This window comes from Zingiber officinale, chromosome 8B (genome assembly GCF_018446385.1).
Source record: "Zingiber officinale cultivar Zhangliang chromosome 8B, Zo_v1.1, whole genome shotgun sequence".
NCBI lineage: Eukaryota > Viridiplantae > Streptophyta > Magnoliopsida > Zingiberales > Zingiberaceae > Zingiber > Zingiber officinale.
The window spans coordinates 104,979,322-104,991,751 of NC_056001.1; the positions used below are offsets into that span (position 1 = coordinate 104,979,322).

Genomic DNA, 12,430 nt, shown 5'->3' on the forward strand with positions numbered 1-12,430 from the left:
TTCAAATTGATTACCCTTGGATTCAGATAGCCATTTATAATGCTAAGGTGTTATTTAAACAAGTTTTGGTGGCAACTATTTCATTGAGTATAGATTCAAAGTATACCTAAAATGTTGATAACCACTTGATTCCTGATTCCTATCCCTAACAGCAAGTATGACAAATGTCGGCATTATCGTGCGAGTCAGACATGGAAAAAGGCTTGTCAACTTGCCTTGTCATCTATGATACATTACGTCTGGAGGGCCCGAAATTGCAGTTTTTTCGGTGAGAGGCAGTTAGATATAGAGAAATATTCAAGAATGTGCAAATACATGTATACAAGTCTTTATGTATTTATTCTGATTCGATACTTCATCATACATGAGTAGTCCCTACAGACCCATTTTTTACATTTTGACACATGCTATACCACTTTTACTTATCCAAAAAAAAGTATGACATAAATGCAACAAGTTGAGAATAGGAACATAAGCAAAAGCGACATTCTCTAACAGTTTAGATTTTCACCACAATTAGCTAGCTACACAAACACATTTGAATCAAGCCCCAATTATAACAAGTAGGATTGGTCAACATAGACGGAGATCAAGCTAACATGCTATATAACTTCATCATAATCTCACTCCCTGAACATGATTGAAAATAATTATCTTAAACCATTGACTCTCAAATGGGAACAATAGCCACACACAACATTCACATTGGGTTTTGTTGGCCCAAATGTAAAACTCAATTATCACAAGAAAACTTAAACTCAATCCACCAACTAATCAAACATGTACCATAATTTCACCCCCCTCTTCCCTTAATCTAACAAAGTACATAGAGCCGACTCCACCCAAAATAAAAACCAATCATCCATACATTGATGTTCGCAAAGCGATGGGAAATACATCACCAACTTCCAATCAACTAGAGTAAACAACATTAGCACATGTTGAAGATCATTGATCCCGAGTTTATCACCTGTTAACCAACTACAACTAACCAAATTTTTCAATATCGCCCACGGGGCACACTCAACCGTAAGATAACTAGCATCAAGTTTATAATTTGATCACCAACAGCAACTCATGAAATTTATAAATATCGGCCACGTACCACTCCCCGTGCTACTATTAATGACAACTTATTAATAACAAAACCATAAAATCAAATATCCATTAATAGACCATCAGAAAGCAACATATCACAAAATCCGTTTTCACAATATCCACCAATCCTAATTCATCCTCAACATCAATCAAACTTGATAGCTTTCTGAATGCTGGTAGAATAAAAGGAAGTCATCCACCCTTCAACACCCACTGCTAACAAATTGAAAGATATCCACCATAGATCAACATTAAATATTTCTGTTATACCAACTAAAGGGATTATACCTCAAAGTCATTGAATCCAGGATATGGGGAAGTTTGTTGCAACATATTTTTAGTGAGACAGATGATGTGCTCACAAATTTATCTTCCTAGTGACCAGCTCTCATCGTTGGGTACTATCAAGATGTAGAACGATATCACCATCCTACCAAAGGTGTTATTGATCCATCAGAAAAGATGTTATTGATCTATTGGCACCAATAATTAGGAAGCAGCCAGTGCACACACCTTACTAGTGCACCTATTATCTATGACTGCAACACTTCAAAGTTGGTTGAACTCCATTTAAAATCCTCTCACATGCAAGACAATCCACTATTAACACCTTCACTAGAGCAGGAATCATGCACATGCCCGGTCACCATCCTACCAAAGGGAGTCTCAAACACTAACTTGTCAATGCCATTATCATTACCCAATACAAAGGAGGTAGATTACAAAGGAGAGCGACAAACAAGAAAAGCATTGACAAATGAAAGCGAGAAGGATCAGAATGGGTGTTGAACCTCAATAATTCAAAATTTAGGTTTATCAATGAACTATGTATTTCATAATGCATCTTCAGTTAAATGGCAAATAATTTGGTCTAGACCAATAAAAACTCAATGCAGCCCATTCAAATCCTTAATTTGATCCAAATTGTATAAAGATATGAACCAAAAAACAATCAGCTCTACTCTACATGATCAATACTTAAGTTGATAAGGTCAAAATCAATGATAATGAAGACAACAGGTAGTATTCCTAAGTTCATTAATCAAATTATATAGTCTGGTTTTAAATTAATCTCAAGAATAACTTTATCCCTTTAGCAGTATTGTCGATATCATTGTCATCTTTGTGGACTAGCCATTGTGGTGCCATGTCCGAAAACATATAGATATCTTCAACAAATTATTACTCATTGATAGCCTTTTGAGGATACACTGACATCAAGACATTGGTCATGCCTTTAACCATATGTTGACTGATTTCCCTTTTAGGTTAAGATGAAGCTAAATTGCATGGTTGGATGGAGGTTGTAGTAAGTGAGATGGAGGTCAACAATGTTGCAAGTAGGATCAAAGTAGTTGTCATACGTGAGATGGAGATCAACAATGTTGCAAGTAGGATGAAACTAAACCCTTTTCAACTAGGATGCCATTAGAGTAGATTGGACAAGGCGCTTGAGGATTATTATTGGCAAAAAATCAAAAGAACACCCTTTATTTTCATTATCATCAAAAGAGTGCTCCATTATGAAAGAAAAAAATATCAAAAGAGGACCTATATCCCTGAAAATACCATTGTTCTTGTTTTAGTAGCTTTGGCCAATGTTGTTCCAACATACTCAAAATTACTACGTAATTATAATCAAAACTTATTTGACATTGGTTAAAATTGCTCAAATATTGGTTGAAATTACTCTAATTTGGTCAAAATTGGGTCAACTTGGTTAAAACTAGTCAAATACTATTGAAGTAGTTTTGAGCAGTTATTGAAATTCCTTAGAGCAGCTTTGGTCAACTGGTACTCACTTTAAAATGCACTACTCCTCCCTCACTAAGGTTCGTCGTCCATGCTAGGAGTTGTATGTTAGTGCATTTAGGTGCTTTGGTAAGGATTGTCTGAGCTCACCGCCCATTCTCAAAGACTGAAGTTTCAAATCAGGAACTTCAATCTCTTAAAGAAAAATTGTTGTTTAAGTTGGTAGCAACCAACCTCTCAGTTGGTGACAACAATCAATGTTCTTTACCTCCTGACATGGTTGAGTCACTGTTGGATCTTCCTCGGTAGACTCTTCTACTGGCATACTCTCACAAGTCATGGCCAATATGTAAGCCATTGTCGTCGTCTGTGGAGAGTTAATATTGGTAGAAGAGGAAAGAAAAATGAGGTCAATACGATAAGGAAAGATCACTCTTGAACATTATATTTAACTACATTGCCTACTCCCCAGGCTATCAACAATTTCCCATAAATTGGTTTTCGAAAAGGGATTGAAAGAGTAAAGGCTTGAAAAGAAAGAGAAAAAAGACAAACTCAGGAAGATAGCCAAAACAATAATGTTGATCATCTTATCCTTTACCCACATAACATGTATTGTGTGTACATTTGCTCTCCTATGATCTGACAGATGCAAAACCTGTGAGTTAGAAGGGTGACTTAGTACTAAATTACTAAAATTTTGTAGTATTAAGTAAAACAGGTGAATGCTAAACAGCTAAAGTATAGTTGATAATTTATTATAGAATAATGAGAAAATTTGAAAATGGCCTTGGATCAAGGTCAGTCTGATTCTAAGCTAATAGACAACTAAGATTGCTGAAAAAAATCTCTTAACAAGCCTCTCATTGAAGGATTGTTGTTGATTAGGTCTACTCGGACACTAATACTACAACTCAGCAATTGCACAACAATGTCAAGTTGTCAACCTGATGAACATGACTCTAGTGCTGAGCTCAGAAACAATGGTTAGAAGCATTCATAAGCTAACACAAAGTAGCACTTCTGTAGTAGTAGTTGGAAAACCTGATAAAATTAAGGTGAAAAAAATACTCAAGAAGTTCGATTATAAGTATAAAATTTACTCATTTTCCAGAAACAGTTCTCCGTAAGTAATTTCATCTGCGTACTGGATTTTCTTGAAATGATTGACACCCTGTCAAACATGCTCATTCAAGAATAATAAAACAAGAAACAAGTTATATGGTATTCTGAACAAGGTAATCTTTACCTGAAGAAGCATGAGGATTCTTTCAAGGCCATAAGTTATTTCCACTGAAATCGGCAAAAGTGGAAGACTGCCAGCCTGAAAACCAGAAGGGAAAAAAAAATGGTCTATAATATGGACAAAGCCTAATATTACATTAAAAGAGAGATAAAGGATGCTAATATTATATTGCATTGGAAGATACAGACAGTTTCAACATAACAAAATAAATCATGACATAAACAGCAATAAATTAAATGATGTAAGCCAGTCCAAAAGTGTATAAGAAACAAATTATGAGTAAGACTATCTTAACAATGATAGGAGTGATCCTAGTTTGTTATCAAAAAGGAACAAGATGAGAAATGTAAATATATCAATCTCCTAAAAAAACAAACAATATTACCTAGAGATTACAGAACCAAAATACCTGCTGAAAGTATGTGAATTGTGTAATTTCCATCCCATCCATCCATATTTCCCAGCCCAATCCCCATGCACCAAGAACCTATGAATCATTCAACAACTCAATACAATCTCTATGGTATAATTTCACCACTATGTAGAATAGAAAATCCATAATGGAAAAAAAAAAAAAAGCAATAATGATATTCTTTACAGGGCTTTCCCAATTGTCCTCCACAAAACGAATGTCATGCTTATCTACATCAATTCCTGCACAGAGAAATGAAACAGACCAAAATTTAGAAACAACTTATATATTAAAGTGACATAACAAACAGAAATGACATAGCAACTCTATCAATTAATGGCTACCCTTTTACATTTGAATATAAAATTTGCACTGAACAAAACTTCTGTACCTTTATATCATAAGATACTAATTTGCCCTCTGTTAAGTACAAGTTATAAGATACTACAAGAGTACTAGTTATCCATAAATTTCATGGTGCTCACTCTTGTCATGGTATGGTAATCCTTGTTTCAGTCTTCAAAGAAACTAGCAAGAAGAAATGTACAATGAGCTGCAACTAACCATCTTCTTTGTTGTTGTAATTGTCACCATCATTAATGACATCAAATGGCATTTTTTGACTTTAACTCTGGCGTGATATCTAGCCCATTATGGCCAATATACAACTTGAGGTTGAATGGATGCACCACCCCCTATTTCTCTCTTTACTGTGACTAGCACCCAGCCTGAATATTATTAATTTTGCCATTGTCAATCTTAATGACTTTCTGCTTCTCATGTTGAAGAATGAGCAGGCATAGGATCAACAGCTCCATGTAGCATGAGTAAGAACTCACCCCTGTGAGAATCTATTGAGATCACCTCCATAAGGAGGATTATCCTAGTGGGAATGCTGCTTTGGCATTGTGAAAAACAGGCAACTTGGGCTTTCAAAAAGCAGTGATGGAGGAGAGGAGGCAAGCCTCACCCATGTTGCAAGACTTGGCAAGGCAATGGACTGTGTAATAGTAGACTAGGGTAGATACCTTGAGCTTGTGAATGTTACAAAGGAGGTGGCTCTGCATACCCAAGAGAAGGAACAAACCCATGTGGAAGCCTGTCTGAGATCGCTCCTATCAAGCAGAGTAACCGTTCTCCATGTGTCGTCGTCATTGTTAGAGCTGAAAAGGGACAGGCAGTTGCGTGCACAGCAGAATCAAAAAGGGAGTGATCATATAGGAGAAAAGTATGAAGGAGAGTGGTGGTCAGTGGTCACATGCATAACAAAGTTTGAAGTGGAGAGAATAGGGAACAGAAGCCTAAGGTTCACAGTGGTCAGACCATAGCCAAAAAAGGAGCACCGCCCCATGAGGAGTGGAATCTGAACCAGTCGCATGCATAACAGAGTCAAAATCTGCGTGCATAGTGAAGTCAAAAGAGGAGGGCAGCTGTTTAATGGATCACAAAGTGAAAACTACTAGAGGCCATGAAAGCAGAAGCTAACCCGAGGGAGAGGAGTGTATTCTGTGAAGTGTGCGACTGCTGAATTACACTACCCAACAGTTGTAACCCTGACAATGTGTTGTGGAGGAGAAAATTTGCTCGGACATGCTCGAAAACCCTTTTGAAGTAAAGAATGTAATAATTTCTCCCTCTCGCTCATATATAACATTCTAACACTCAATAATTCATGCCCACACTTGCATCCCTTCCTTGGATCGCACCTTTTCTCAGCTAGCAAAAGCCCTAACCTACATGAGTTAGTTACTCTAGGATGTAATAATTGCTTTGCCATTTGAGGGAGGACTATTATCTTTACCCAGTTAGTTAATTACCTTAATAACATCAAGGTATAAAATAGAACTAAAGTGACTTGCCGGCAATCCTGTGTAGGAGCATGAACAATGGCTAGGCAATCTCCACAAATGCCAATGCGAGCATTGCAAAACATAATGAAGTCTTGCCTTACTTGGGCAAGCCAAAAAGGAGCACAATCATCCTCAACATTCTCATATTTAGCACTAGTGTTCGGAAAATAAGATGAAGTTGGAATGTTAGACAAAATGTCCAACTTGTAGTAGGTTGCATATTTTCTCATTCATTGGAAGGGGCAACCAAAGAAAAATAAATAAATATGAATATTTTCCAAGTTCTCACAAGCCCAGTAAAATGTTTGACCAAGTCTTAGGATACCTAGTTATAAGCCTATCCACTAGACCCTCTCATTCAATTGCAATTTTTAAGATTTTGACTTTTTCTGAGGAACACAACCATGTGACTGATAGTTGACGCACATGGATTAATCAACAGTCTCATTTGTGTTGCATGGTCATTGCCTTTGCCATCTAGTTTTAGAATCAAAAAGAAATCACTGACGATCATTGATGTAGCATTGAACTGAAAAAATGGAAAATGCAAACATCTTGAGAGAAAAAAAAAAAATTCAGACCAACTATTATGTTTTTCACCTAGTGCCAAAAGGCTACGAATGAATAGTTCTTGTGAATTCCCAGGATCAGGTTTCAGGATAACCTGCAGACTTAAATAAATTACAAAAGATTAGTAAAAACTACTTGAATGACTAATTGAACAAAAATGCCTTCACAAATTATGTCAATCTTAAGCAATTGTTGACAAGAAACTAAATCTAACCTGAAATTGAGTGTGACGTTGGAGTCTGTTAGGATTGTCACCATACCGACTATCATCTGGGCGTACACTAGGTTCCACATACCTTTAGCAAAATTTTGATAATAACAGATCAGAGCATTTAAGAACAAATTAAGAGGATTCTGATAAAAAAAACTGGTGCCAAAGTTATGTTTATGGTATCAGTTAAAAGGAAAGAATAATTAAAATTCATTCGACAAGTGAGTAGCTGCACAAAATATAAAACCCCTGGCATAATAACTAATAGTCCAAAGGATTTAAGACTATTTGTTCCAATGCTCTCCTCAAGTTGGAGAATAGTTAATCAAACAAGTTTGACAAAATAGAAATAAACAAATCAGTGAGAAGCTTGGTAAGGATATCAATATTATGTTTATCAGGTAAGGTAAAGATAGAATCTCTTTTGATTTTAAATGTGAGGCACAGGAGAATTGGGAGTCTGTAAACTCGACAGGAAACAAGCATCTAGAAAGGCGAAGAAAACAGAAGAAAATGATTAGAGAGAGATAAAGAGAAATGTTTTGATATTCTCTTATCAAGAGTAAAGGTGGAAAAAAATGTCATGAGAATAGAAGATTATGTTTCCATTGTCCGCTCTTTCAAAAGCAAGAAGAAGATGTAAGATAAGAGAGAGAGAGTAAGAAATTAGCGTGGCCGATTGAGATCCATGCCCATAGTGTAAGGACCACGTGATTAAATGGGAGCATATTTATGTGACCCAGCACTAACAGTCAAAGTTTTAGAAAAAATAACAATAGACAAGGACTAGATTTGTGGAGCTTGACAATAGGCAGCTGCTTCATGAGGATGTTACAATGGGTATAAGTAGAAGAACAGCAAAATAGGGATATTAGATATCTAGATGAGAATGAGTATATCCTTGGCTGAAGAGAGTTTAACAATTGGCAGCTGCTTCACAAGGATGCTACGATGGGTATGGGTAGAAGAACAGTTAAAAGTGGGTATTAGATATTTAGATGAATATGTATATATCCCTAACCGAGTATGTTTTATGTACTAGTGAATCTGAGGATGTTACGTAGAAATTGGTTAAGAGTATTTTGATAGGACGATGATAAAGTGAAGACACTGTGCATTATTGCATTCTATGCAAAATAACAAAAGTAGGGTGGGGATGAGCTTGCATTTGCGTGGTAGATGCAATACACTGCAAAAGAGTTAGGAGCAACCAAGGCAAAGGCAACAGTTGAAGAGGCAATGGCAGATTAATGGAAGATGCAAGGTGCATCAAACTTGAGTCCCATGGAAGAAGTTGGAGCAACAAAGTCAATGGTGATATTGCCAACTTCAAAACATAGTGTGACCTCCTCAGCAAACTAACAACATTGAGGAGAATTAACATGTGATTGAGATGGAAAAATAATTTGTTGTCTGTGGGGATGAGAAGACACACACAAAACTATGTTGTTGAATGTCATTGTCAACAGATTTTGCAAATGTGAAGGACCATATATGTCAACAAATCAATAGCACAATCTGTATGTAATTAAGATATTTAGCGTTACGAGAATGCATAATGTTTGTCAAAAATGTAAAGTAGTTTTAATGGGTTGAAGATTCTGATGGTGTATGTGAATGTTTATGGAATGGTCATGTTGCTTGAAGATTTCCTAAAAGAATGATAAAGTTTCTAGTGATAGGGCAAAGTTTAAACTGTAAAAAAGAATAATTGTTCCATTTTGTCATATCCTTGGATTTTATCATACTTGAAAACCTGTATTTTGTATACTACATGAGTTGCATGTTTGCAAAATGTTTCAATAAGCATCAAATATGTTCCCGTGCATTTGGTATATATTATCCTTTGTCATAAAAAGGCATCTCACAATCTTGCGCTAACCACCATGGCATAAATGTCGATGAATTGAGCCCAAGCAAAAAAATCTACTAGATTATAGTAAAGTCATGCTATCCCAGCATGGTTTTGAATGGAATGCGTTGGACACAGCCTACAACCACACCACTCTAGGCCCAACACAAAACCTGAGCATAACCATAATTCAACTGAACCATCGGGCCACAAATTTAATAAATATAAGTAATAGAATATTGATAATAATATAAATTTCAAAAAAAGAAGGCCAGTTTAATAGAAATTATTTTTTTGATTATTCTAGGGATTTAAAGGCTAATGTGAAAAGTTTTATATCAAAAAACTATTTAAAAGGATACCTTACAGATCATACTTGGCTCATGACCATCCTCAACCCATTACATAGGCCATGCAATTACTTGATCTCGTGTCATATTTGGCACAAGCCCATTTAAGATTTCTACCTTATATTGTTAGTAACATTTAAATCTTTATATATGACATATATTGTTGGCTATACTAAATTTGGGCACATTTATTTTTATATAAAAGAAAAATTTGTGCCACTTTTGAATAAGGAATGGTTCGGCATAAGTCCTTCAAATTAAGTTTTATCCTTAATCATGTCAAAAAAATAAGACATTGTGGAAACATTAATGGAGCATGGAAAGGAACGGTGCAAATGTTAACAATAGGATATAATCACTCAAAAGTGACTTACGCAACATTCCATGGTTCTGGACCTAATACCCTCAAGAATGTTGACGGATTCATTGTCCCAGCTCCAACCTAATAGATCAATTAACAACAATTCAAGGAAATTTAAGTATCATCGTAGGGATAGTGAACTTAGAACACTCCATTTGTCAAACTCTGCATATGAATATTATAATATCACAAGATTATAAAAGTTACTCAACGTGGGGTTGCCTAGATGCACCATATGTATTCATTAAACTAAAAAGTATATTCTATGGGACACGTATGTATCGCAAAAATGGCTAAACACTCATAATGGCCTTTGAAAAAGTGTTTGCCTGCAATCTAAGTATGATGTTTATCAAGAAAGATCACAGTAAGAAGTTTAAATAATACCTCAGTATTGCTGCATTGCATTATGGCACACCCCACAGAAGCCCAATAGTCCTACAGTTTTGACTGAAAATGATAAGGGATCTCTAATAAAATCAAAGAGATAAATATAGTATACTACATATGAATTGAGGCCTTCAACTAACAGCTATTCATAAATGGTACACAGATTGAAGGCTCCATCTTACAGCTCAAAACATGTAATATTGCATATGATTACCAATTAAACTAGAGTAATGAATGCTAAATATTAAGCCAAATATCAAGAGCTTAGGATTAGTGTATAAATTAACAGATGCATCCTCTCTTCTTGCCATCAGATTCAAATTTCTAGACTCGTACCTTGCAGGAAAATCAATAGAGTCAACTGGGCAATGACTTCAAAAACGACCACAAGATAAAAGGAGCATAGATGATGGCTGATGCGAATGCTAGAGATGCTTAAGTTGTATTATTTTTTATGCTTAAGTTATCATATTAGACCTCTGTTTTAAGTTTATAATTGTTAGTATTATGCATTTTACTTGCAATCTACTAATGCATCCTTTCTTCCAGGCACTGGTGTCCAATTTCCTGATTCATCCCTTCTCAGCGAGATCAATAGCCTCAACTAGACAATGTACTCAAAAGTAATGGGTTACTGGACAAGAAATGCAGAGAAACTTAGAAATCAACGGCAAACCTGGAGACGCTGAATGGCCTGCTGAAAGGTAACAACAGGAGACTCAACAAGAGTTCTATGGGATTCAGATTGAGATCGAGGAGCAGAAGAGGGCAATATCGCAGCGAAGACGTTAGTTCGTGGGAGGGAGGGGATCAATCTGCTACAGAAAGAGAACTTGCGGGAACGATCATGGTCTCGCGCTCGTTTCCAGGCACGTAGACGAGGACGATACGAACGAACTCCGACGGCAAGCGGCGGAGCTGAGAAGGAGAGGGCGAGGAGCACCATGTGATGCGAGTGGAGGAGGAAAGGTTTGGATATCACGAAAGAGGGAAGAGGTTTGGAGATTGAAGATAACCCACGCACAAGATGAAGGATCCCATATTTGTTGCCAACCACGATCCATCCAACCAGGTTTAAGAAATTAAAGTGGGTCATCCGATATGGCATGGGGCGGAAGTTGTTGCAAGGAGGTCGTCGAGTCGAAATTCAGTGGCAACGAGGGCATAAATCCCCTATCCCTGTATCCTACCCTGTCCGTCCCATGTTAGTTCAAGTGCTGTGATTTACCTCCCTCACAATGACCGTGGGTCCAATCGGTGGAGGCCCTAGGGGTGAGGGTTTTGCCTTTTACTGCAAGGTTTAAGAAATTAAAAAAAAACACACAAAGGCTAGGTGTACTCAATGTTACATTTTTAATTATTTTAAATGATTTTTTTTATGAATTTTAAAGGTTTAGCAGGGTGTATTCAATCAAAAGATCGAATGATTTTCATTAACTTTTTTTAATAATAGAGTTGATGATTTTTTATTGACTTTTATAGAATCTCATATAGTTGTGAAAATAATTATACGGAATTTTATAGATTTTTTTTCAAAACTTTTACAAACATTTTTAAATTTCATAGAAACTTGTGGATTTAAGATGATATATTCAATCTTAGAAAATCATAGATGATTATTGGATGAGATCCTCTGAACCCCTTTTCATAGTTCGCTCCTGGACCAGGAAAAGGAGATTGGTGGGAGGCAATGGCCCCCACCTGTTAACAAGTGAGGATCATTGTCTCCCACCAATAAAAACTTTTTTAACTTGTTATATTTTTATCTTGTTTTAGCTAAAAACAAAGAGAAGATAACATCTCACTTTAAAAAAAACTTTAATAATATAATTTTAAATCCAAAAATATTATAATAATTTTTAATATTTTTATTTATAATTTTGGCCCAAATTATCATGAAATATTGATCAACCCTTTAATTTGATCAAATTTTTAATAAAATGTTGAATTGATAAATTGATTAGTAATAAAATTAATAATAATATTATTAATTTGATTAGTAATAATATTATTAGAATAAAATAAATATAAATATATAAATTTTATTTAGGAATTTTTTAAATTTAATAAATTTTATAGAATATTTTTAGGGTTGAATTTCATTAGACTTTGTTAAATTATCTATTAATTAAGTTGAGAATTAATTTGATTTATTAATATATATTTTATATTAAAACCTAATGTCTCAAGTTTCTTTTCCAAAAAAAAATATGAAATTGCCATATCAGCGGAGCCGGTCCCACGGATATGGAGAGAGGTAAATGTAGGTACACAGCTGAAAGCACATAGCCGGGACGCTAACCCCAGGTAATGACACCCCGAGGATCGAACTCTGGAC

The 12,430-nt window shown here is 35.6% G+C and overlaps 1 protein-coding gene across 2 annotated transcripts in view; it reads right to left on the reverse strand.

Annotated features, from left to right (window-relative positions):
- The window catches only part of LOC122016353 (glycine--tRNA ligase, chloroplastic/mitochondrial 2-like), a 52,262-nt gene extending 41,142 nt beyond the window's left edge, over positions 1–11,120 (reverse strand). The window contains exons 1-9 of one of the 2 annotated variants that reach the window (XM_042573623.1): positions 10,769–11,118; positions 10,090–10,140; positions 9,716–9,783; positions 7,143–7,224; positions 6,959–7,022; positions 4,695–4,750; positions 4,506–4,583; positions 4,100–4,174; positions 3,954–4,024 (exon numbers count right to left, since the gene is read on the reverse strand). In XM_042573623.1, coding sequence (XP_042429557.1) covers positions 3,954–4,024; positions 4,100–4,174; positions 4,506–4,583; positions 4,695–4,750; positions 6,959–7,022; positions 7,143–7,224; positions 9,716–9,783; positions 10,090–10,140; positions 10,769–11,038 — 815 coding nt within the window. In that variant the 5' untranslated portion in view covers positions 11,039–11,118. Of the gene's footprint in view, positions 1–3,953; positions 4,025–4,099; positions 4,175–4,505; positions 4,584–4,694; positions 4,751–6,958; positions 7,023–7,142; positions 7,225–9,715; positions 9,784–10,089; positions 10,141–10,768 lie in introns of both variants that reach the window. The other variant, XM_042573622.1, reaches the window with a different exon arrangement.
- Positions 11,121–12,430: the final 1,310 nt, after the last annotated feature.